Raw genomic sequence first — 25,871 nt, 5'->3', positions numbered from 1 at the left:
TCTATCTCTTCCATTGAGCATGGGAGTGAAAACCCTGTTTTAAAACTCAACATTCAAAAAACTAAGAGCATGGCATCCAGCCCCATCACTTCATGGCAAACACAAGGAGGAAAAGTGGAAACAGTGATAGATTTTTCTTTCTTTGGGCTCCAGAATCACTGCAGACAGTGACTGCAGCCACGAAATTAAAAGAAACTTGCTCTTTAGAAGGAAAGCTATGACAAACCTAGACAGCATATTAACAAGTAGAGTCATCACTTTTTCAGCAGAGGTCCGTATAGTCAAAGCTATGGTTTTTCCAGTTGCCATGTATGGATGCAAGAGTTGAAGGCTAAGTGCTGAAGAACTGATGCCTTCGAATTGTGGTGCTGAAGATTCCTGAGAATCCCTTGGACTGCAAGTAGATCAAATCAATCGATCCTAAGGAAATCAACCCTGAATATTTATTTATTGGAAGGACTGATGATGAAGCTGAAGCTCCAGTTCTTGGGCCCCTGACGCGAAGGGCAGTAGGAAAGACCCTGATGCTGGGAAAGACTGAAGGCAAGAGAAGGGGCAGCAGAGGATGAGATGGTTAGATAGCATCACCAACTCAATGGATATGAATTTGAGCAAACTCCGGGAGACAGTGAAGGACAGGGAAGCATGGCATGCTGGAGTCCATGGGGTTGCAAAGAGTTGGACATGACTTAGCAACTGAACAACATTAAGTTTCTTTTAGAGTAAGTTTCTTTCTTGAGTAACTACACATACTAGGGACTTCTCATAGGTCATTTTATTTAGCCTATTTAACTGCTTTAACAATCACCTCAAGAGACAAGTCTTGAAAGCCACACAGCCAGTCAGGGAAAACTTGGACCACCTTTACTATCACAAGGGGAAACTTTCGCTTGAGAAAAGGAGTATCTTTCAACGAGGACCAGAGAAAGAATCTGATTTCATTACCCCTGTTTCCATTGTAAATTTATTTCTTCAGCCTCATTTTCCTTAAATTTGTAAAGGGTCCTAAGCCTCTCCCAGAAGAGTTCTTTTGGTGTTGAGATTTTGGACAAATGGCTTTTCCTACTCCTTAAAATTGTGAATTTACATGAACCAGGCCTCAGGGGCCTTTCCTGCACTGTTTTAATGCCTACAATAGTACTGCATAACAGTAATTAACATCTATTTTCAGAGGAAGAATCTGAAGCTTTATGAAGTTAGTGACTTGCCCAAGGTCATACATCAAAAAGTCTGGAACTTAGGGCATCCCTTCAGCTCTGATAGTGCCTGGGAGTGCCATTACCCTGAGACCAAGAAAGCTGCGTCCAAGCCTAAGAAAAAGGGTGCCAATCATCAGGGCGACCTCAGCCCAAGTCTCAGGTTTAAGCCTGGGCTGGTGCTGCCCTCGAGCGGCGGGACTGCGTAAGCGAGGCGGGGCAGAGGGTTGCACAACTGAAAACGGCGGGCACAGGGACCATGATAACCTGGGAAATCGACCAGCCCACCCTAGTTCAAGTACGACCTAATTTATCGTTTTTTACAGGACAGGTTCAAGATCCTTTAAGACCCACCCTTATCACATAACTTTGACACCGAGTAAGATTTAATCACTAATGGCGGGCCAATACAGGCAAAGTGCGGCACCCTCTGCCGGCCTCAGTGTCCCCTATCTGTCAAATGGGCATGTTAAAAAACTGCCCAAAGAGGATAATGGGAGGAAAACGTTCCTTGCATTACGTGAGGCGCCAAACAGCCTGAGTCACCGTTGCTGGTGGTATTTTTCCATCTCCTGGGCGCCCCTCCCACCCCGCCCGGGTTTCCGAGGGTCCTACAGGAAGCGCCCCGGCGACGCCGGGCTCCGCACGCTGACCACGCCCTCTGTGCGCGGAGCCTTGGCCCCGCCCACTAAATAATTCGCAGATTCGCTAGGCCGGCTCCTCCTCCGAATTTCTCGGGCCTCTCCATACTCGGCTGAAAATTCTCATCGGACTCCGTAACCATTTCCCCCAGGTCGGAACTGAGCAGTCCTGTGAGTTGTGCTAGTAAGAAAGATCCAGGAAAAGTGGCCGACTCTGCCAACAGGGCTTGGCTAACCAGGCATTATTTTCTTGACTCCACCAAGGCTGGTGAAGGGAGGCAACAGCTGAGGCCAAGACTTGTGGCGAATCTGCAGCCTTTCAGACCTTTGATCGCTTAAGGAAGGGGCAGCAAAGAGGAGCAAAGGAGCGCGCATCCCGTCTACCGATTCGCCCCGCCCGCCTGACGAATCTGCGCCTGTTCAACGCGCCACTCAAATCTCCCCAGCTCTGGCTGGCCTCCTCCCCTTCGCCCCGCCCCCTTTTCCTCTGGGATTAGTCGCTGCTTTCAACGCCGCCGATTCGTCAAGGGTCCCAGGCCAGAGCAGCTGGATAGTCGCGGTGAAGTCCATTCTCCGGGGGATGCGGCCAAACTCCAGGCTCACTGGGCCGCAACTCTTGAGCTTCATAGGCCGCCGGCCGAGGCGAAGCCGCTATCCTCGGCCCCGTGGGTCTCCCGGAGTCGCCCGTGGCGAAAGTGCGAATGTAGAAGCTGTGCCCGCTGGGCCTCGCGCAGGTGGCGGTGGTGTTTGGTGCGCGCGCCGGGGAGGTGGTGGTGGGGGGGCGCCGCCGCCGCCACCGCTGCGGGGCCGGGTCTCGCGCTGTCGCCGCCGCCGCCGCCGCCGCCTCGCGCCGCTGAGGTGCCGCGCGGGGTGGGGGGAGGGGGAGCCGCTCGCCGCTCGCGGGTGAGTGGGGCCGCGCCGCGCGTGCGCGGAGATGGGGGGGCAGAATGCGCCGGGGCGGGAGGAGAGGGCAGCGGCGCGCGTTTCCCCCACCCCCCGCCCGGATTCAGGGCCGAAGCCGGGTCTCGGGCTCGGTCTCGCGGTGTTTCCAACGCCCCGAAGAGGTGCCACTTCTTGGCCAGAGGATTGGGGCGCGGGGACGGGAGCGGTGTGTGGGAGCGGGAGCCGGGCTTGGCCTGGGCCGCTGGCCGGTGAGGAGGCGGGAGGGGGCGGGGCCTGCCAGGGGGCGGGGGAGGGGTCTTTCGCCGAGGCCAAGTGGGGCGCGCGCTAGGGAGAACGGGAAGGTAAGGGGGCGCGAGATGGGCCTGGGGGCCAGAGGGGAGAGTTGGGAGGTGGACAGAGGATGGGGTGTTATGGTGAAAGAAGGTACTTGGGAGAAAATCTGGGGGAGCCTCGGGTCATGGTGAGTGAGGTATGGAAACTGAGGTGATGAGAGTTACCTGGAGTCGGGGCTAGTCAGTGAGGGGCAGCAAGGGAGTTGGGCCTAAGTCGTGAACCCCTTTGCTTATCCCTCTTTCCTCGCAGTGTAAATGAGCAAAGATGGATCAGGAAGGTGGGGGAGATGGGCAGAAGGCCCCGAGCTTCCAGTGGCGGAACTACAAGCTCATCGTGGATCCTGCCTTGGACCCTGCCCTACGCAGGCCTTCTCAAAAGGTGTACAGATACGATGGAATCCACTTTAGTGTCAACGTGAGTGTCCCAGGCCTTCCCCAGATCTAGGGAACTCAAACCCAATCTCCTCTGTTATCTCTGCTCATAACCTAGAACCTGCGTTCTTTAAAGTGGGCAACCAGAACCCAGCTTTTTTGCTCATGGGTCTCCAGAGGGGCTCTAGAGATCAACACTGTGGTTTCACCTTGAGCTGTCTCTCTGTTCCTGATTATTTTCCTAGGACTCAAAGTATATACCAGTGGAGGACCTGCAAGACCCCCGTTGCCACGTCAGGTCCAAAAACAGAGACTTTTCCCTCCCAGTCCCTAAGTTTAAGGTACGTTTCTGCTAGTCTCCTGGTGTGGTGGCCCTTGGAGGGTGTGGGAGCTCCATCCTGGTAGTCTAGTCTTAATGTAACATAGGGAAAGGGGGTTTTCCTAGTGAAAGAGTCTAATAACAGATCTAATAATCTCTGAGGCTATGAGACTGAGTTGTTGTGGACAAGAGGTGTGTTTATTTTCTAGAAAGGTATAGGTTAGGTGTCTCAAAAAGGGTGTTAAACTTTTTGAAGGATGAAGACAGGTCCAGCTGCTACACCTATCACTGTGTACTTCTAGACCGTGCATAGCAAAATAGTACCCTTTGTGTTACCCCAATTTCTCAGTTAAGGGGAGTGACAGTGCCAGGGACTCCATCCCTGGAGTCCTCTGTTCCTGTCTCTCACTCTGTGTTTTTTCCTCAGAGGATTCCCATGTCTCTGTCCAGGTGGGATACTCATCAGTCCTTGGAGGACTGGGTCTAGAAAACTGGTGGTTCTTAATCTCCTTTGTTAACTCTTTATTCTTCCTTTTTAATAAGTCACTTGTGGGGTTCCCACATCCCTTTTTTTTCCACATTGTATACTTTTCCTGGACAATGTCTTTCCCATCCACAACTTTCACAATTACTGAAGTGTTGATGACTTCCAGATCTCTTGAAACTCCAGACTTATTTGCCCGGTGGAGGGACAGCTCCATCTGGAGGTCCCAAAGAAATCTCAAGCTCAGGAGATGTAAAACAATTATCTTCACCCCCTTTGTCCTGCTTTTCTTTCCATTTTCCTTTTGCTGATGAATGGCAACACCATGTACTCAGCTGCACAAGCTAGAAACCTGGTGTCATCCTGTGATTCTTCTGTCCTTAATCTGTCACCAAGTCATGCTGACTCTTTTTCTAAACACATCTCTCTCTTTTTTTTTTAACATTAATTTTTCCATTTCTGTTGCCTATTCCTTTAATACAGAGTCTTATGTTCACTTTCCCTGGTTTCCCTGCCTCTGTTCTCTTCTCCATTTATTGCTGTCATATGTTTCTTTGGTTTTGCTGTCATCTTATTTTATTTTTGTTGGCAAGTTCACATTTTTTTGTGCATTGGCATGTATGATTACTAGTGTGGCCAGCCTCCTCTCCTGCCTCGATAGTGCATACCTGTGCTCTCTCATACTGTGCGCTTTGCAGTTTCTAGGCAATGCCAAGTTATTTTACAGTCGTGTGCCCTACAGGTTCTGTCATTATGGTGAACTCCTGTTTATCCGAAAAGTCCAGTATGAATGACAGCACCTTTATGAATTTTTTCCTGCCTCCTTTCTGAGCAAAGGTTTCGTTCTCTGGGCTCCCAAACACCGCGTCTACACCTTTGTTGACACTTGTTGTGTCATGTTGTGATTGTGTGTGTCTGTTTGGCCTGTCTATGTTTCTGCATAGAACTCTCTCTTTTCTCCATCTTTGTATTCCTAGTGCCCCGTCCTTGGGAATCACTTAGTGAAAGCTGAGCTAGTGAATTATTTTCATATAACTGGTTCTTTCTATGAATGTTCTCACTTTGTACATTTCTTTTTCTGGTTCTTGCCATCATTCTGTGCAGAGAATTCAGGGAAGAGAGGGGTCAGGACAGATTTATCCTTTGTTGGGACCCCCTTCCCCATCCCCTTGCCTCTTGATTTCTCCATTCTCTCTCTCTCAGCCTCATGGGTCTCGCTAAAGTTTCCCAATGGGGCAAGGCGTGGTGATCAGTAGTGAGACTCCAGACTTAACTCCTGTCCTCTCCACAGCTGGATGAGTTCTATATTGGACAGATCCCACTGAAAGAAGTGACATTTGCAAGGCTGAATGACAATGTGCGGGAGACCTTCCTGAAGGATATGTGCCGAAAGTATGGCGAGGTGGAAGAGGTGGAGATCCTTCTCCACCCCCGTACTCGCAAGCACCTGGGCCTGGCCCGCGTGCTCTTCACCAGCACTCGGGGAGCCAAGGAAACAGTCAAAAACCTCCACCTTACCTCCGTCATGGGCAACATCATCCATGCCCAGCTCGACATCAAAGGTGAGGGCTCCCTCGCTTGCTGCCCAGGGTTGGGCTCCGACAGAGATGGTAAGCACAAATGCCTCTAGGGGCCTGGCAAGTAGTCAGGTCCATGATTTCTCCTCTGAAACTCTTGGGCCACGTGTTTCTCACATCAGAATTTTACAGAGAGATTATGGTACATATACCGGCTTCTGCGTGTTGACTCTGTCAGGGTTGGGGCAGCACCCTCTGGTTTAATGTATGACTGTATTTTGTGAGAAACAATCTGAAGAGTCACACTGGGTAGGATGAATAAAAACGATGGTAAATAGCCTCAGGTCAGGTTTTGGCACCAAGTTCTAAAAAACACTAGGTTTTGAGTTTTTTTGGTTTTGAAATTTTAGATGAAGAATTAGGGACATATATAGGTGAGTGATGGGCTTCCTTGGTAGCTTAGATGGTAAAGAATCTGCTTGTAGTGTGGGAGATCCGGTTTTGATCCCTGGATTGGGAAGGTCCCCTGGAGAAGGGAGTAGTAACCCACTCCAGCATTCTGCCTGGGGAATTCCTTGGGCAAAAGAGCGTGGTGGACTACAGTTCATAGGGTCCCAAAGAGTCGGACACACCTGAGGGACTAAGCAGCAGCAGCTGAGGTGAGTGAAGCAGTCTGGACTTCTGTGCTAAGTAGCCGTAGGGAGGGGTGGGGACTGGCAACTGTCTAGTGGCATCTGAAGATGCTAGCTATTAGCTGACACTAGCCAATTTGTCGGAGAAGGCAATGGCACCCCATTCCAGTGTTCTTGCCTGGAGAATCCCAGGGACGGAGGAGCCTGGTGGGCTGCCGTCTATGGGGTCGCACAGAGTCAGACACGACTGAAGCGACTTAGCAGCAGCAGCAGCCAATTTGTACATGGGGATGAAGACTAGCAGATTTTTAAGCCAAAAATCCAGTTTTTTGCGTGAAATCTCGTGGGTTTTGTTTTTGTTGGAGATATTTGTTTATTTGGCTGTGCCCGGGTCTTAGTTGCGGCATGCAGGCTCTTTAGTTGTGGCATGCAGACTCCTAGTTGCAGCATGTGGGATCTAACTCCCTGACCAGGGATCAAACCCGGGCCCTCTCCCTTGGGAGTGCATAGTCTTAGCCACTGGACCACTGGGGAAGTCCCAAACTAGTGGGTTTCTCCGTCACCCTTCCCAATACTTTAAGTGATTGTGTAGGGCAAATAAATCACAGTGGTGGGCTGAGTTTAACCTTCAGGCTGCCATCATAGTGCTGTAGTTCATAGGATGAGGAGGATGGTGGGGTCCAGCTTGAGATGACTGGGTTTGAATTCAGGTTTCACCACTCTGCAGGTCAGTTTTCTTTAAGCCTGTACGATAGAGTTACGGATGCTTTTCTCTGTTGGTGATTGTCGAACATAGTAACAGACATTAGAAGTATTTTTGTAAACTATTAAGGGCCATTTGGTATGTTGTTTGTAGTAGTTACCAAGTAGAGACTAGGTAGCAGAACTTAAAGCCCCTAGACTCCAGGAAATCTTAGCAAATTGAGGCCTGAGGAAAAAGTGGGAATACAAAATCTGAAAGGAGTTGTTTCTTCCATCTGAGTCTCTCAGTTCCCATTCTCTTCCCTCTAGGTCAACAACGAATGAAATACTATGAACTAATAGTCAACGGCTCCTACACCCCTCAGACGGTGCCCACTGGGGGCAAGGCCCTGAGTGAGAAGTTCCAAGGCTCTGGTACAGCCACGGAGACGGTGAGAAGCTCATAGTTGGCGACGCCCTTGCCCCACGGGTGCAGTACTTACACGCCAGGGGCAGCCTTTGGGCAGTTCTGGACTTCACTGTTAAAGTATAGGAAGAGCCAGAGAAAGGACGCCTCACTGGTTTCCAAAAGCAGGGGATCGGGGTTCTTGGTTTGGTGAAGGTCATGTTGTCAAATGGTGCTTGACCTCTTCTCGTTTCCCCCTGCCGCACTATGTCCCCCCCAGACCGACTCCCGCCGCCGCTCCTCATCAGACACAGCTGCCTTCCCGGCAGGCTCGGCTGTGGTGGGCACTCCTGGCAACGGCACCCCCTGCTCCCAAGACACAAGCTTCTCCAGCAGCCGACAAGACACCCCGTCTTCCTTTGGCCAGTTCACCCCTCAGTCCTCCCAAGGAACCCCCTACACGTCTCGGGGCAGCACCCCCTACTCTCAGGACTCTGCCTACTCCAGCAGGTGCAGCGGAAAGCCCCTCTGAGACCCCCCAGAGGCAGGGAGCTGCCTGGGAAGAGGAAACCCAAAGTCTCAAAAGAGGGAGTTGGGGATAATTGGTCTTATTGGTTCCTTGCGGATTCAGCCAACACACCCCTGTCCTCGGGGAATTTACTCTGTGGCTAGGAACCCAACAGCCATTAGATCTCCCTTTGGGGGCAGTGTAGAAGGGCTTTGGGTACTGATGGCCGGGGCAGTGGGCTTTGGTCATACAGAGCTGCACTCCGCTAACCGCTGCACGTTTCCTCCAGCACCACTTCAACCTCCTTCAAGCCCCGGCGGTCAGAGAACAGCTACCAAGATTCCTTCTCCCGCCGCCATTTCTCCGCCTCTTCGGCCCCCACGACCACCTCTGCCGCCATCTGCGCCACCACTGCAGCCACCGCCGCCGCCTCCTCGTCCTCCTCGTTGTCTTCGTCCTCTTCGTCGTCCTCTTCCTCCTCCTCTCACTTTCGTGGTTCCGACTCAAACTACCCAGCGTATTACGAAAGCTGGAATCGCTACCAACGCCATGCTTCCTACCCACCCCGCCGGGCAACTCGGGACGAGCCCCCCGGGGCCTCTTTTGCCGAAAATACCGCTGAGCGCTTCACACCATCCTACACCTCCTACTTGCCCCCCGAGCCCAACCGGCCTGCTGACCAGGACTACCGGCCTCCTGCCTCCGAAGCTCCACCCCCAGAGCCTCCAGAACCTGGTGGAGGAGGGGGCGGCGGGGGGCCCAGCCCCGAGAGAGAAGAAGCTCGAACCTCCCCGCGCCCAGCCTCACCGGCCCGTTCTGGCTCCCCAGCCCCAGAGACCACCAACGAGAGCGTGCCCTTCGCTCAGCACAGCAGCCTGGATTCCCGCATTGAGATGTTGTTGAAGGAGCAGCGTTCCAAGTTTTCCTTCCTGGCCTCTGACACCGAGGAAGAGGAAGAGAACAGCAGCACAGGCCCGGGGGCTCGGGACACAGGGAGCGAGGCCCCTTCTGGATCTGGTCACGGGCCCTGCACACCCCCTCCAGCCCCGGCGAGTTTTGAGGATGTGGCACCTGCAGGGAGTGGGGAACCAGGAGCTACCCGGGAGTCGCCCAAGGCCAACGGACAGAACCAGGTGAGTTTGGGGTCTGCCCACGAAAGTTCCTGGGATCTGGGAGAGTAGGCTTGGGCCCAGGGGGAGAAGGAAGGGAACTGGGCAAGAGAACAGAGATTTGGGGAAAAGTCCACAGAACTGGCGGTAGCCTCCTGTGACCATCCTTTGCGCCCCACAGGCTTCTCCATGCTCTTCTGGAGAGGACATGGAAATCTCTGATGACGACAGGGGCGGCTCACCCCCTCCGGCCCCGACACCCCCCCAGCAACCTCCACCCCCTCCGCCGCCACCTCCCCCACCCCCTCCTTACCTGGCTTCCCTTCCCCTTGGTTATCCTCCCCACCAGCCTGCCTACCTCCTCCCCCCGCGACCCGACGGGCCGCCGCCTCCCGAGTACCCCCCTCCTCCTCCGCCACCCCCCCACATCTATGACTTTGTGAACTCCTTAGAGCTCATGGATCGACTTGGGGCTCAGTGGGGAGGAATGCCCATGTCCTTCCAGATGCAGACCCAGATGTTAACCCGGCTTCACCAGCTGCGGCAGGGCAAAGGATTGACCGCGGCCTCAGCGGGTCCCCCCGGTGGGGCCTTTGGGGAGGCCTTCCTCCCATTCCCACCCCACCAAGAGGCGGCCTATGGCCTACCATACGCTCTGTACGCTCAAGGGCAAGAAGGCCGAGGAGCGTACTCCCGGGAGGCCTACCACCTGCCTTTGCCCATGGCAGCCGAGCCCCTGCCCTCCTCAGTCTCAGGAGAAGAGGCCCGGCTGCCCCCCCGGGAGGAAGCAGAGCTGGCCGAGGGCAAGGCCCTACCATCGGCAGGCACTGTGGGCCGTGTACTGGCCACCCTGGTCCAGGAGATGAAGAGCATCATGCAGCGAGACCTCAACCGCAAGATGGTGGAGAACGTGGCCTTTGGAGCCTTTGACCAGTGGTGGGAGAGCAAGGAAGAGAAGGCCAAGGTGAGGCCCAGTGCCTGGGACTGGAGAGACCAGGGCTCCATTGGTGGAAATAGACCTCTGGCTTCTTCAGGCTACACAGCTCAGAAAAGAGAGGTGGTCAGGGTGAGTGGAGAGACTAGGTGCTCAGTGGTCCATACAGCTGAGCACAGGGGGGTTGGAGGGTACCCAGAACAGTAGAAAAGGGAGGCGTCTGAAGAGTGGGAAGAGCTTTGTCCTGGTTCCACCACTGCCTCGCGGCAGACGAAGCCCGTAATCTCTCTGGGCTTCACTCTGCAGTGTCTCCATTTGTAGAGTGGGAGTGAGAGCAGCAGCTTTGTGAGATTGGTAGATGGAGTGAGCGGACTTTTGAGAATATGCCTGTACAGGGGCTAGTGGAGGGAGGTGTGTCGTAGATGTGTGTCAAATGGAGAAGTGAGTGGATACCTTTCTGTATTCCTGGGGCCTGGGAGTAGTTTTCAGGCAGGAGGCAGGAGGGGGCGCCTGGGTTCTGGGGCTCAGTCCCCCTACTGCCTGCAGCCATTCCAGAATGCAGCTAAACAGCAAGCCAAGGAGGAGGATAAAGAGAAGACAAAGCTCAAAGAGCCAGGCCTGCTGTCCCTCGTAGACTGGGCCAAGAGTGGCGGTACCACCGGCATCGAAGCCTTCGCCTTTGGATCAGGACTGCGAGGGGCCCTGCGGCTGCCTTCTTTCAAGGTACCCAGAATTGTGATCTTGCCTGGTTGGGTGGGGAGAGAGTTGAAAGCGGGGTTCCCTTCCTTAGAATAAGGGTGGTTGGGAACCATGAGTGTTTGGGTTTTCTCTTTTCATCTTGTAGGTAAAGCGAAAAGAGCCTTCGGAAATTTCAGAGGCCAGTGAGGAAAAGAGGCCCCGGCCTTCTACTCCAGCTGAGGAAGATGAAGATGGTGAGTAGGTCAGGTGAAGGAAAAAGTGGAAAACAGTCTGCTTAGATTCTAATGGCCTTCCCTGGTGGCTCAGACGGTAAAGACTCTGCCTACAATGTGGGAGACCTGAGTTTGATCCCTGGATCAGGAAGATTCCCTGAAGAAGGGAATGGCTACCCAGTCCAGCATTCTTGCCTGAAAAATTCCATGGACGGAGGAGCCTGGCAGGCTGCAGATTCTGATAGGAAACCAAGAGGCAGGGGTGAAGGGGTGAAGGTGTCTTGAGGGCAAGAATCCAAGTGAAGATTTGAAACAAAGTTACAATAAAGTAGCTCTTTGAAATGTGAAGTTAGACAGGTTATCCACCCAAAGTTACCATCTAATGCTTAAGCCTGCTTGTACCCTTCTTACTAGTCTAAGTCTGAGTTGTATAGCTTGATGGCTTCTGTGGCTGGGAAACTTCCTTACTGAATCTGGTCTGCTTCCCTGGAGACCTGTTGACTTTAGTACTACTTTCTTGGGCCAGATATTCAAAGAAATCACCTCCCTCTTTCACCCAGCCCAGAAAAGGATGAAAGATAAAATGGGTCCAGTGTGTTTAAAACTGTGTAAAGTGTGAAGGAACTCTGCAGTTTGTATGTTTCTCTGCTGAGCCTCCGCTTCTTGTCCATGAAACAAGGTCTGTGTTATGGGACTGTGAGAAAGGCCAGTGGTTGTGTGTGAAGAGCTCCTTTCACCAGATGGGGCTGTTACTGCTGGTGGTAAATTGCGCCACCTAACCCTCTTCTGGACCTAGATGCTGAGCGAGAGAAGGAGGTTGGAGAGCCAGGCCGTCCGGGGACCAAGCCCCCGAAACGAGATGAAGAGCGAAGCAAGACCCAGGGCAAGCACCGCAAGTCCTTTGCTCTGGACAGCGAAGGGGAGGAAGCATCCCAGGAGTCCTCCTCAGAGAAGGTGAGGAGCCTGCGTTCTGAGTTCCTGCCGCCATAGCCAGCGTCTCTCTGTGCTGGAGCCCTGATGGCCACGCTTCCTAGAGGACCAGTTGTTCTTCTCCTGTTAATTCCCAATTGTCCCTTTCCCTAAGGATGAGGAGGATGAAGAGGAAGATGAAGAAGATGAAGAGCGTGAGGAAGCCATGGATGCTGCAAAGAAGGAGACAGAAGCATCAGACGGTAAGCACCCAGGGTGTGCAGTTGAATCCTGGGAAGGGAGAGATTCAGCCACCCGTCCAGCCCTTTCCTTGCCCGTGTAACCTGCCCGCTGGATCAGCTGGCCATCTTTGCCTTCCCCCACAACAACTGCCTTTTAGCCTCATTCTTTGGAACCCTTGGCCCACTGCAAACAACACCCAGAATACTCCCTCCTGCTTTCCTCTGAAACAGGCCCTCCCATGAAGACAACCCAGCATGGCCTGTTTCTCTTCCCAAGATAAGGGGGCTGCCTTTCCTGCTGCCCCTGCTGCTGCCACACCGTGCCTTTCCCACTTTGGGCACTCCTCTTCCCTTAAAGCCGGGCCACCAAGCTCTGTCAGCTTCTTCCCCTGCCTGCAGCTGCTGTCATTGAAGCCAACTCTGTGCCTCAGTTGAACACGTGTCTGTCCTTTTGCATTTATTGAGGCCTGGGTACATGGTTCAGTTTCTGTCTTTCTTCAGAAATAGATGCTGAGCCCCTGTTGTGAGCCAGGCACCGTTCTAGGTATTAGGACATAGCAGTGACCAAGGCAGAGGTGGTTTCTGCTCTTCTGAAGCTGGCGATCAACCAGAGGGGAGGCGGGCACTTGACAAACAAGTGGACGAATAGCAGCACTTCCAGTGGAGAGACATGCTTTGAAGAAAATGAACTAGATTAATGGAGTTGGGAGGAACAGGCTCAGGGAATGGGGGAAAGATGGGCTCTTTTATAGCTGATGGTAAAGAGATGCCTCCGAGTGGTGCCATTTCAGAGGCCAGAATTGTAAGAACAATGGTCTGAGAGCTTCCCTCTCAGGAGAGCAGAGGGCAAAGTCATCCGCTAAGAGTGAGGGGCGCAGACCTCTTCACATCCACATGGTCACCAGTTCCCGTCAGTCTTAGCGCCTCATTGTCTCTTCCAAGGGCACCATCTTCTCTTACCTATGATGTCCCCACTCAGCCCCCGGGTCTGCTGGGCGAACTCCTCCTTGTTCTTCTTGACGTCAGCATTTTCTTCACAAGGATGCCTTCCCTGATTTGATCCACCAGGCAGAATCTGGGCCTTCCCATTGCCTGTACTGTGCCACCCCGCCCCCCCAACCCTTCATACTGGAATTTATCACGCTCTAGGCCAATCATCTGCCTCTCCATCTCCTTGTGGGTAGGAGTCCCCAGCACCTAGCACGGAGCCTCACATATCCCTAGTAGTGACTCAGTGAATGAACCCATAGCTTGACTAAGTGAGGGGTCTTCTCACCTCGCCTGACTCCCCCTTCTGGATTTCCAGGCGAGGACGGGGAAAGCGATTCGTCCTCCAAATGTTCTCTGTATGCTGACTCAGATGGTGAGAACGATAGCACGTCGGACTCTGAGAGCAGCAGTTCCTCCAGCTCCTCGTCTTCTTCATCCTCTTCGTCTTCATCCTCCTCCTCCTCCTCCTCATCTGAGTCCTCCTCGGAAGAAGAAGAGGAAGAGGAGCAACCAGCAATCATACTCGCAGCATTGTCGCCCCCCAGAGATGTCCCCACGCCCCTGTCAGCACCTGCAGAGGAGCCTGAGCCAGAAAGGGTTGAAGACTCCCCAGTCACACCTCTCCCCGAACAGGAGAAGTCTCCTGTGGGACCTGCAGGTAGGCGGTGGGGAGCTGCTGTCGAAGTCTTTGTATGTGTATGTCTGTGTTCATGGGAATGGTGGGGTTGACATTTATTAATTGTATGCATATGTGTGACTTCGTTGGAAAACATGCAAAGTTGGCCAGGAGTCACCTTCTGTCACTCATCCCTTGGAGACATTTATGGCCTGACACACTTAGATCACACTGCCAGAAACAGTTTTCTGAGATGGACCAGGTGTTTGGCTACTAAAAACAGAATGGTCTCTTCTCAAATAAGTTAAGGAGAGAATTCCCAATTTAGTAAATTTCTCCTTCTCATTTTTTCTTAAGCCTCTTCCTTAATGTGTAGTATATACCTGGGTTTAAATGGACAGATTGGATAGATGATAACTATTAACAACGTGAACTGAGAAGTTAATTCTGTCTTTGCTTTTCTTTGTGAATTTGTACATTCAGTTGTCATTTTATATCACACATGTAATGTGTCTTGCTGAGTGAACTGTTGCTTCGGGCAGTAGCTACTTATTTATTGAATGGGGGTGAGGGATAGGATAGTGTGCACAACAGGCCCTGTTTTCACCCTCATGAAACTTACCATCTGTAGGAAGAGACAGTTTAGTCTCTCCTTAAAAAAATACTTAAGAAACTCTGACTACAAACTGTAAGGGCCATGAAAGAAAAGTCTGGGTACTTTGAGAACCTGAGCACATCTGTGAGGAAGTCTTCCCTGCTGAAGCACCACTGGGCTAGAATCAAGCCAAGGCAGGCAGGAGAGTGTGTGCAAAGGCCCTGAGGCAGAGGAAATGGTGTGCTCGAAGATAATAAGGAAAGCTAACCTGGGGAGTGAGAATAAGGGGGAGCTAGGGTGGCCTAAACTGAAGAGATGAGCAAGGACTGAATCATGGAAAATGAATAAGCCTTGCTAAGAATGTGGGCTTGATGTTGAGGGCATTCGAATGCCATCAGAAGACTGACGTGGTTATATCCATGTTTTGAAAAGATGCAGTGCAGAGAAAACTTGGGAGGGGCCAGAGTGTATGCAGGGAGATTAAGAGGCTATTGCAGTAAGGCAAGTGGTGGTGGTTAATTTGGATTGCTCTCATGATGGCACCCCACTCCAGTACTCCTGCCTGGAAAATCCCATGGACGGAGGAGCCTGGTGGGCTGCAGTCCATGGGGTTGCTAGAGTCTATATGACTGAGCGACTATACTTTCACTTTTCACTTGCATGCATTGGAGAAGGAAATGGCAACCCACTCCAGTGTTCTTGCCTGGAGAATCCCAGGGACGGGGGCACCTGGTGGGCTGCTGTCTGTGGGGTCGCACAGAGTCGGACACGACTGAAGCGACTTAGCAGCAGCTGTAGCAGCATGATGGAATTAACTCAGTTTTCAAGTTCTGCTTTAGAGATGTGTGTGGCCTTCCAGAAATCTCATTTGAACCTTGTTGGGAATTTGTGGTCTGAGACAGGCAGTGAGCACAGGAAGACCTTTCAGCATTGATGCACCCTGTTCTGGTCCAGATCCCGTGAGAGGAGGAATCGAGGCACTGATTAACCCTAAGACACTTTTCAGCCTTTTGAAGTCCTTGGGTGACAGAAGAGCCAATGGGGTCACAGGTCAAGGGGTATTAATCGCAGTACTCTTTGGGAGGGTAGGAAGAAAAAGCGGGATGTGATCAGATCTGCGTGTCACGAGGATCATTTTGGCAGAAGTCGGAGGATTTCTAAGAGGTGAAGAAGGAAGTGGGACAGCTGAGAAGGTTTGAAGGGATGCGGGTGAGCGAAGGGCCTGAACCAGAGTGGGGTGGTTACAGTGAGGACAGGGTGCAGGGAGCGGAAGTGGGAGGAGGGTTTGAGAGAAACTTAGGAGCCAGAACCTCTTGGTTAAAGTACTTACCAGGAAAGGAAACTCAAGGAAAGCCAGAACTAGGGAGAAGTCTGATGCATTTAATTGGGGTTAAGTTTCATGTGCCTCTGGGACCTCCGGGTAGGAACATTCAATGGGCAGTTGGATCAGTAGAGCTGAAGCTCTACACCTGAAGCTGTCACAGCCTTGTTAATCAACTATACTCCAGTATAAAATAAAATGTTAAAAAAGAATAGATCTGAAGCTCTAGAAAACAGTAGGTGGGAAATGCAATAGGTATTTGTAAGTATGGTTGTGAATACATGTGTATGCCTTGGAAGGATGTATGGAATGAGAGAAAGGGCCAGAGCCTAACTGTTTTATAAGAGATAGTGGGCAGAGTGGAGCCAGAGGAGACTGAAAAGGAATGACCAGAGAGGTGGGAAGGAAACCTTGAAAGCTCAGGGTATCAAAAGGAGAGTGTGGCCTGTATTTCTGGGAGGCCTCAAAAGGAAAAGCGAGTGTTGGATTTGTCAGTTAGGAGGTCACCAACTTATGAAATTGATAAGCTTACCTTGCCTTATCAATTTCAGTAGTGTGGCTCAAGTTAGAGGGTGTTAAGGAGTAAGGGCAAGTGACAGATAACCATTCTTTTGGTAAGGGTAAGCTATGCTCGTGGAAGAAGAGAGTTTAGGGGGATGGTACCTAATGTTAGTGAACGTTTCTTGAGTAGGTCCCATGTGCCAGGCTCTAGGCCTAGTGCATTGCAAATATCACTTTCTCATTTACTCCTCATAGCATCCCTGCTCCTCCCATTTTACAGATGAGGAATGTGAGGCTTAGTGAGATGATCAAGTTTTCCCAGCCGGGATTGGAGAGATGGCAGAAAAGTGCAGGGTTGATGGAGGGTTAGTTTTTCAAAGTAGGTGAGACTTGAGTGTGTTCATACATTGAAGGGAAAAGAGAGCAAGTGGAGGGACCAAGAGAGAGAGGAATACTTGCTGGAGCGGCACACCTGGGGAGGTGGAGGATGGACTCTGTAGGTCAGATGCAGATCTCTCGTAAATAGGGAGACAGGAAGTTGTGGGGTCTTTGCCTGAAGACCACCTTTTCCTCTCTTTAGTAGGAAGGCAAGACATTTCTTTTTACTGTGTGTATATATGTGTAATTTATTTATTTGGCTCTGCTGGGTCTTAATTGCAGCACTGGGGGTCTTTAGTTGTGGCATGTGAACTCAGTTTCAGGATGTGGGATCTAGTTCCCTGACCTGGGATCGGATCCAGACCCCTTGCCTGGGCAGCACAGAGTCTTAGCCACTGGACCACCAGGGAAGTCCCAGGCAGGACATTTCTGAGAGTGAGGGGGCACAGGTGGAGCCTGGAACGTTGGGGTGAAGGAAGAGAGATGGGTTGGGTGGATTCCAGGTTAGGTAGAGGTAGTGGAAGGCTTCAGAAAGTAGCGTGAAAGGAGAGGACAAAGCAAGGGCCCCTGTGATCTGAAACGACCAAGAGTGAAGTTAGTTTAGGGGGAAGGTGATGGGCTGGAGGATGATAGAGGATGGGAAATTGAACAGGTATGATGGGGTGAAGTGAAAGGACTTGGAGAACTGTGGTCAGAGGATAGAGGTCAGAGTCACAGTCTGAGGTGGAGGGATGAGATCAGGTATGTGACTGGTGGTGGGTAACTGAGGATGAGTGACTATGAGAATCTGGCAAATAGGTGGGCTGTCAGAGCCCTCTAGTAGGTAGATGGCAGAGGAGAGAGAGGAGAGGAAGATGAAGGCCTTTAGAGAATGGTAGGAGAATCTGAACTACCAAGGACACGACTGGATAGAGACCTGTGTGGTCTGATGGCCGGAGCCTGGAGAGGACTGGTCTGGTGGATCCCAAGGACAGGGGCCTGGACACCTTTAAATCTCGACTTTCTTGTCTTCCCATCTGGTACATTCTGCTCTGCTGCACATGGTCGTCCTCTGCTTCTCCATTCCAGCAGAATATGTCTGCCCCACAGACAGACCGCCTCCTATCTTGAATCCTTATCCCTGGGGAAGTTTCTAGTTGGGATGGCTTGGGTCACACAGCCATCAGTTAGTGACGGCCTGGGGGCAGGAAGTGGGGTAGGTCATACAGTATAAACAGTGGCTTCTGGGAGTTGTATCAAGTGGGCAGGTACCCCAAAAGTTGTCTCCCAGAATTATGAAAGGCATGGCCAGCTTTCTTTCAGGATGGGGAGCACAAGGGAAGTCTCTGGAAGAAGCTATGTTGGGGGAGGGATTGGGTTTTCTCCAAAACCAGGCTGCCAGGGGGCACAGTAGGCTAGGGTGGGAGGTTGGGGCAGAGGAGAGGGCTGCCCTGGAGCACAGGAAAGGATTAGACAGGAGAGGACTTGTAGGAACTAGGGGACTGGAGAGCAGCACCCAGGGCCTCACTAGCTTCAGAGCGTGGGTTGCTCCTGGCTGACAGCCCAGGGGTGTCTGGAGCCTCGAGAGACAGGAGGCTGGGGGGATGTTGGTTGAGGCAGTGGAGGCATGTTGATTACTGCCTGCTTAGGCCAGACCTGGTGCTGGCTGCCCTTGAGCTCTGTGGATGGTAGAGCCAGATGTGGAACCATGGAGTCGCAGGCCAGGAGGTACAGAGCAGCATGGAGCAGGAGATAAGATCCCAAACTCACATCCCAGGCTGCCCTGGGGCACAGGCCTTGTGCTGCCACTTGCTAGCTGTGTGATTGGGCAGATTATCAGCCTCTGTCTGCCTTGACTTTGTAAGATGGGGTTAATAATAGTACTCACATCATTGGGTTGTTGGGAGAATGAAGGGAGTATTTACTATAGTGAAAGGCTTGGGTTAGTGCTTGGCACAAAATTCCAGCTATTAATCTGGTGCAGCAAATTTGAAGCTGGCAGTTGAGAGCCACCAGCCTTCTGGTTCTGAGAAGACATTAGCAGTACCTGAGGAAACTGGGTAAGTCTTCACAATGGTAGTGGCCTTGAGCTGGATTCAAAAGCTGTGTCCAGGCTTTCTGGATGGGCGAAAGGAATGAGGTGTTCTGAACAAAGGGACAGACAGGGCCTTTGCTCACCCTTTGCTCACCCCCTGAGCTGCTGCTGTTCAGGCACAGCCCTCTCCCAGGGGCTGTCCTGCAGACCTGACCCATCCCTGTGAGGCCAGTCCATGGCCTCACCCTTTCATCCTAGGCTGTAGCCAAGGATGTGAGCAAAGGGCCAGGGGCCTGAAAGACCGTGCCTCTTTGAATGGCATACGCATTTGTATATGTACATTTAGAAAAGGTTTCCAAAGCCAAAAAAGTGTAATTTCATTGACCTGAAGGAAAAGCCCAAATAAAGTACCACCTCAGCTTCTTGAGGGAGGACTTCCTGACCCCTTTCTCATTGGTAAGACTCCAGTACAATTTTATAAAGCCTTTTAATACAAGATTCAGTTTCTTACATTGTATGTATTTTAACCTCACAGAACAAAGAATATTGTTTGTAGTCAAAATAATGGATACTTTAATTCTGGGCAGATCTGGGCAGTTGCATCCTGGTTACAAAATGCAGCTGGCAAAAAAAGTTGTCTGATGTCTGTCTGATTGTTGGATGAGGTTCTGTCACTACCAGTCTTGGTTAAAAAAAAAAAAAAAGACCAGAGTCCAAGTGTTGAGTTGAGGCTCCACCCTGCTCTTCAGAGTTTGCGCTGCCCCGTGTTTCATGTGATTGTCTCCTTGGACCAGAAGTTCTAGGAGGGCTTCAAAGGTGTTTGCCTCATACCTGACATAGTTAAAAGTGAAGTCGCTAGTCACGTCTTACCAGACTCTTCCGTCCATGGGATTTTCCAGACAAGAATACTGGAGTGGGTTGTCATTTCCTTCTCCAAGGGATCCTCCTGACCCAGGGGTTGAACCCGGGTCTCCCACATTGCAGGCAGATACTTTACCATCTGAGCCACCAGGGAAGCCCTCCCATAGTTCAGTTCAGTTCAGTAGCTCAGTCGTGTCTGACTCTTTGCGACCCCATGGACTGCAGCACACCAGGCCTCCCTGTCCATCACCAACTCCTGGAGTTTACTCAAACTCATGTCCATTGAGTTGGTAATGCCATCCAACCATCTCATCCTCTGTTGTCCCCTTCTCCTCCTGCCTTCAATCTTTCCCAGCATCAGGGGCTTTTCCAGTGAGTCAGTTCTTCACATCAGGTGGCCAAAGTATTGGCGTTTCAGCTTCAGCATCAGTCCTTCCAATGAATATTCAGGACTGATTTTCTTTAGGATGGGCTGGTTGGACCCCCTGCAGTCCAAGGGACTTCAAGAGTCTTCTCCAGTACCACAGTTCAAAAGCATCAATTCTTCAGCGCTCAGCTTTCTTTAAGATAGTCCAACTCTCACATCTACACATGACCACTGGAAAAACCATAGCTTTGACTAGACGGACCTTTGTTGGCAAAGTAATGTCTGTGCTTTTCAATATGCTATCTTGGTTGGTCATGACTTTCCTTCCAAGGAGCAAGCGTCTTTTAATGCAGTCACCATTGCAGTCACCATCTGCAGTGATTTTGGAGCCCAAAAAATAAAGTCTGTAACTGTTTCCATTGCTTCCCCACCTATTTGCCATGAAGTGATGGGATAAGATGCCATGATCTTAGTTTTCTGAATGTTGAGTTTTAAGCCAACTTTTCCACTCTCCTCTTTTACTTTCATCAAGAGGCTCTTTAGTTCTTCGCTTTCTGCTATGAAGGTGGTGTCATCTGCATATCTGAGGTTATTGATATTTCTCCCAGCTGTCTTGATTCCAGCTTGTGCTTCCTCCAGCCCAGCATTTCTCATGATGTACTCTGCATATAAGATAAATAAGCAGGATGACAATATATAGCCTTGACGTACTCCTTTGCCGATTTGGAACTAGTCTGTTGTTTCATGTCCAGTTCTAACTGTTGCTTCCTGACCTGCATACAGATTTCTCAGGAGGCAAGTCAGGTGGCCTGCTATTCCCATCTCTTTAAGAATTTTCCACAGTTTGTTGTGATCCACACAATCAAAGGCTTTCCCATAGTTAGTGTTCAGGAAGTGTTTGCAGAAGGTATGAATGAGCAGATGCAAAATTCCATCCCATCAGGGGAACCCTTCCTAATGAGGACACGGCAGGTGGGAGAGGCCAGTGTGTCTGGTGGAAGATGAGGAGAGAGGGCGGCTGGGGTGTGGACTCCCAGAGGAGGCTGGCTGGTTGCCTGCCTCCAGCGAATTTCCATCATCAAATGCATCTGATCACATTGGCCGAGAAGCTGACCCTCACCCTTCTTTGTGCTTCCCTCCCTAGGTTCCACTGAGGAACTGCCTCCCAGTGCGCCCCAGCCTCCCCCAGAGCCACCAGCTGGACCCCCGGCCCCCACCCCCCGCCCCGACGATCGCCCCTCCTCTCCCATCCCTCTTCTGCCCCCACCCAAGAAACGCCGGAAAACCGTCTCCTTCTCTGCGGTGGAGGAGGCACCGGCCCCAGAGCCTCCCCCCGCCGCCCTGCCACAGGCCAAGTCCTCCGGCCCTGCCTCTCGCAAAGCCCCCCGGGCTGTGGAGCGGACCATTCGCAACCTGCCCCTCGACCACGCCTCTCTGGTCAAGAGTTGGCCCGAGGAGGTGTCCCGAGGAGGCCGGAACCGCACCGGAGGCCGGGGCCGATCCGCCGAGGAAGAAGAGGCTGAACCAGCCACAGAAGTGGACCTGGCTGTGCTGGCTGACCTGGCCCTGACCCCAGCACGACGTGGTCTGCCCGCCCTGCCCGCTGCCGACGACTCGGAGGCCGCGGAGACACTGGACGAGGCCGAGCGCCCGGGTCCCCTGCTCAGCCACATCCTCCTGGAGCACAACTACGCCCTGGCTGTCAGGCCGCCGCCGCCGCCCCCGCCGCCACCCTCCACGCCTGCCCCTCGTCCCTTGGAACCCGTTCTGGCCCCCGCGGCCCTCTTCAGCTCCCCGGCAGACGAGGTCCTCGAGGCCCCGGAGGTGGTTGTGGCCGAGGTGGAGGAGCCAAAGCAGCCGCCACAGCAGCAGGAGGACGGGGAGGAGGAGGAGGAAGAGGAAGAGGAGTCGGAGTCATCGGAGAGCAGCAGCAGCAGCAGCAGCGACGGCGAGGGCGCCACCCGGCGGCGCAGCCTCCGCTCGCACACGCGGCGCCGGCGGCCGCCCCCGCCCCCGCCGCCGCCCCCCACCTTCGATCCCCGCAGCGAGTTTGAGCAGATGACCATCCTCTATGACATTTGGAACTCGGGCCTGGACTTGGAGGACATGAGCTACCTGCGGCTGACGTACGAGCGGCTTCTGCAGCAGACTAGTGGGGCCGACTGGCTGAACGACACCCACTGGGTCCAGCACACCAATATCCTGAGCCCCAGAGGCTGGCCTCGGGACAGGGAAACAGGCCTGGGGGTGGAGGTCGGGGGGCCTCCCTGGGGTCGCTGGCCAGGCACTGCCCTCCTGCGATCATTTCTGAGTCTGGGTTTACCTCCTTCCCTGTCCCGTTCTCTGCCACGTTCAGCTTGGGTATTTCTCCTCTGGCTGCCAAGTCACCATTTCTCTCTGTTACATGTGTGTTTTCTGCCTTCTGAAGTTTTGGTGGCAGAAAAGGTGGAGTTTAAGACATTTCTGTCTGTCCTATCTTAACAGTGAGTAAGCTCAGGACCTCCAACTAAAGCCAGTCAGTCACCCTTTCCATGGGCTGGGACTGGGCGGGGGGGTAGAGAGGGGAGCAGAGCCCCAGGGATCTGACTGGGGAGCACCAGGTTCTCTTCCTTGACACCCCGCACTCACCAACCTGAGCACTCCTAAACGCAAGCGGCGGCCCCAAGATGGGCCCCGGGAGCACCAGACAGGCTCAGCCCGCAGCGAAGGCTACTACCCCATCAGCAAGAAGGAGAAGGACCGGTACCTAGACGTGTGCCCTGTCTCGGCCCGGCAGCTGGAAGGAGTGGATACTCAGGTGAGTCTCTGCCTGGGCACGTGCCCAGTGGCAGCATCTTCTTTCCATGAGTTCTCATGTCACTTACCTCCTCCCCGGCCTACTCCTCGCAGGGGACTAACCGCGTGCTTTCGGAGCGCCGGTCGGAGCAGCGGCGGCTGCTGAGTGCCATTGGTACTTCTGCCATCATGGACAGCGATCTGCTGAAGTTAAACCAGCTCAAGGTGAGGGAGGAGTGGGAGCTGAGGAGGGCAGGGGCACTGTGGGAAGGTGGCATCATGGAGACTCCTAGGGGTGGTCAGGGCGCAAGTGGCCAGAATACTTCTGCCCCGGAGGTCTGAGGAGCGGCCAGCGGCTGGGTTGAAGGGGATTCCCAGTGGCACAATCTGCCTTCTGCCCTCTAGTTCCGGAAGAAGAAGCTCCGATTCGGCCGGAGCCGGATCCACGAGTGGGGACTGTTTGCCATGGAACCCATTGCCGCTGATGAGATGGTCATCGAATACGTGGGTCAGAACATTCGCCAGGTGAGGCTCCAGCCCCTGACCTGACACGAGAACCACCCAGCCTTTGGGTGAAAGCCCATGCTCTCACCTGGCTCCCAGACTTAGCCAGTGACACCGGCCTGTTTTGTTCCCCTTCCTTCCTTCAACAACTAGTCACGGGTACTAGTAAACTAGCTTCCCTAGTGGCTTAGCAGTAAAGAATCAGCCTGCAGTGCAGGAGACATAGGTTCCATCCCTGAACTGGGAAGATCCCCTGGAGAAGGAAATGGCAACCCACTCCAGTATTCTTGCCTGGGAAATCTCATGGACAGAGGAGCCTGGCAGGCTGGGGTTACGTAAGAGTCAGACATGACTGAGCAATTAAACAGCAGCTAGTAAACTAGATGTTAGTGATCCAGTAACAAATACTGATGAATATTATGTCTCCCTTAAAGACCTCACGGTTTAGTGGGCAAGACAGGTACTGAACAGGTAACTCCAGTGAAGAATGATGCTCGGTTGATATGAAAGAAGATGTTCAGGGGGGCAAGGGCAGTAGGAGTGACCTTTAAACCAGAAGCTGAATGATGCTGAGGCATCCCAGGCCCGAGTTAGAGGACAGGGTGCTCCCCCACGTGGGAGGCATAGGCAAAGGCCTGGAGGCAGGATGGTCTTAGGAGCACAAGGAAGTCACTGGGAAAACTCAGGCCAGTGGCAGCAAAGTGAGGCCAAGGGGCCAGTGGAGGCCAGATGCCACAGAGCTTAGGAGTCGTGTTAATAAGATTGGACCGATGGTGAGAAAAGTTGCCGTGAAGCAGTAAGCAGGAGAGGATTTGGAGGTTAGTAAGCTCCATCTGACTGCCGTGTGAAGCGAGAACTGGGTGGGGCTGTTGCAGAGATCCGGGCCAAAGGTAGGGGTGGCCTGGACAGGCAGTGGGTTTCAGGTAGCTGGCAGAACCAGGCAACCAGTTGGTTCTGAAGATGGAGGGCAAGGGCTGAGGCAAGACGGTTTCTCCGGGCACTGCCTTTAGCAGCTGGGAGTAGGAAAGGCTGCCAGCAAAGAGGAGGAGCGGGTGTGTGGTCAGAGGCCTCCGGTCAGGACAGTGCCCAGGGGATGTCTCATGGGTGACGCCCAGCAGTTCCACTGAGGTGGATTTTGGCTGGAGATAGGAGTTTGGGAGGAGTCACCCCACTTAACTGGCTCTCGAAGGCCTGGAAGAGAGTGAGTTTGCCCAAGGGGAGAGTGCAGAGGGTTTATCTGGCTGTTGACTGGGAAATGAGTTACTCCTCCTCACATGAGAATGTGGGCCCTGACGTGGACAGCGGCAGCCATAGGTCCTGATGTGGAAAGAGGGTCCTGGGAGAAGAGATGAGTAGGGTTCAGTCCGTGAAGTAACCACCGTCATCTCAGGAACCGTCCCAGCCCCCGAGAGTCTGGGGAGTCCCCCATGGGCCAGGCAGGAGGAGCCAGTGGCTGCTTCTCCTGCCCCGTGGCCAGTGCAGACTTTCCTTGGGTCCTTCCTCTGGGTGCCTCTGTCATGACAGCAGCCAAGGGTATTGGGAGGTGTTCGTCAGAGGAAGTCCTGAAAGCAAAGTCAGAAGTCAGCGCTTTGGGGTAGCAGGTACTGGAGGGAGATCTGTGGATTCAGGACAGGCTGGCGTGGCTCCCGGGCTGGCAGCTGGGGGACCGTCCAGACCCCTGATCGCAGGGGCCAGTGGAGTCCAGCCTGGCCTGGCAGGAAGCTGAGGGGCAGCCCCCTGACCATCACCCCCTGTCCCATTAGATGGTGGCCGACATGCGGGAGAAGCGCTACGTGCAGGAGGGCATTGGCAGCAGCTACCTGTTCCGGGTAGACCACGACACCATCATCGACGCCACCAAGTGCGGCAACCTGGCGAGGTTCATCAACCACTGCTGCACGGTGCGCGGACAGGGGCCGGGCAGGGGAGGCGGGAGGGCGCAGGGCGGGAGCTGGGGCGGGGGCTGACCGCCACTGACACTGCCCTCGGCCCGCAGCCCAACTGCTATGCCAAGGTGATCACCATCGAGTCCCAGAAGAAGATCGTGATCTACTCGAAGCAGCCGATCGGCGTGGATGAGGAGATCACCTACGACTACAAGTTCCCGCTGGAGGACAACAAGATCCCGTGCCTGTGTGGCACAGAGAGCTGCCGCGGCTCCCTCAACTGAGGTGGGGCAGGACTGGTGCCCTCACCCCTATTTATTCCCCCTCGCTGCCCTGAGCTCCCAGCGCTCCCAGCCTTAGTGGGCTCAGTGGGGCCCACCTGCCCCCTCTTGGAATGTGGGCTTGGGGGCCCTGAGCCCAGCGAGGGGGCCTGAGTCCCTTGAGGCACCTTCTGTGGGACCCCTCTTGCCCCTGCCCGCCCTCCCATCCCCCCCAATTTTTTTTTCTTTGCGGAGAAGAAGCTGTAAATGTTTTGTAGCTGCCAGCAGCTGTTTCCTGTGGAAACCTGGGGTGCCGGCCTGTACAGATCCTGTTCTTGGGGGGCCTCCCAGCCCCCATGCTTTGTGTTAATGGGGACTCCCCCTCTGTGCCCTGCGTGCACCCCTCCCCAGTTTAGGGGTCTCTGGGGGCAGTGGCCATGTTCTCCCCCTGGAGGGGGCCCTGCGCCCCCAGTCCTGGGGACTCCGTGCCTGGAACCCTGCCTCATCTGTTCCTGCCAGACCCGTGGGTCACCCTCCCACCTGGTGTCTGGAAGCTGTGGCTTTGCCAGGCCAGGATGGTGGGGGGCAGGCCCTTCCTGTTGGGCTGGACTGTACATATGTTAATAGTGCAAACCCGACGCCACATTTTTATAATTGTGATTAAACTTTATTGTACAAAAGTGCTTGGTCAGTATCTTTGGGAAAGA

General features: G+C 53.3%; 1 protein-coding gene across 6 annotated transcripts; it reads left to right on the top strand.

The window, feature by feature from the left end:
* The first annotated feature begins 681 nt into the window (after window positions 1–681).
* Window positions 682–25,844, top strand: SETD1A (SET domain containing 1A, histone lysine methyltransferase). Of its 6 annotated transcripts, XM_044936298.2 has the most exons (20): window positions 683–2,008; window positions 2,102–2,571; window positions 3,323–3,487; window positions 3,690–3,785; window positions 5,539–5,809; window positions 7,408–7,529; window positions 7,764–7,993; window positions 8,281–9,124; window positions 9,282–10,064; window positions 10,581–10,757; window positions 10,879–10,966; window positions 11,742–11,899; window positions 12,030–12,117; window positions 13,403–13,744; window positions 20,884–21,936; window positions 22,364–22,536; window positions 22,629–22,739; window positions 22,920–23,039; window positions 24,782–24,919; window positions 25,015–25,844. In XM_044936298.2, exons 3-20 carry the CDS (start codon window positions 3,338–3,340, stop codon window positions 25,186–25,188), a joined length of 5,118 nt encoding a protein of 1,705 aa, XP_044792233.1. In that variant the 5' UTR covers window positions 683–2,008; window positions 2,102–2,571; window positions 3,323–3,337; the 3' UTR covers window positions 25,189–25,844. The 6 variants fall into 6 exon arrangements, with proteins under 6 accessions (XP_044792236.1, XP_044792233.1, XP_044792232.1 ...); XM_044936301.2 differs by having other exon boundaries at window positions 682–2,571; window positions 13,457–13,744; XM_044936297.2 differs by having other exon boundaries at window positions 683–2,532.
* Window positions 25,845–25,871: the final 27 nt, after the last annotated feature.

The sequence above is a fragment of the Bubalus bubalis genome, chromosome 24, assembly GCF_019923935.1.
Source record: "Bubalus bubalis isolate 160015118507 breed Murrah chromosome 24, NDDB_SH_1, whole genome shotgun sequence".
In the NCBI taxonomy this organism is placed as follows: Eukaryota; Metazoa; Chordata; class Mammalia; order Artiodactyla; family Bovidae; genus Bubalus; species Bubalus bubalis.
Note: the sequence above shows the minus strand (reverse complement) of the source record. Positions and strands in the feature narration are given on the sequence as shown.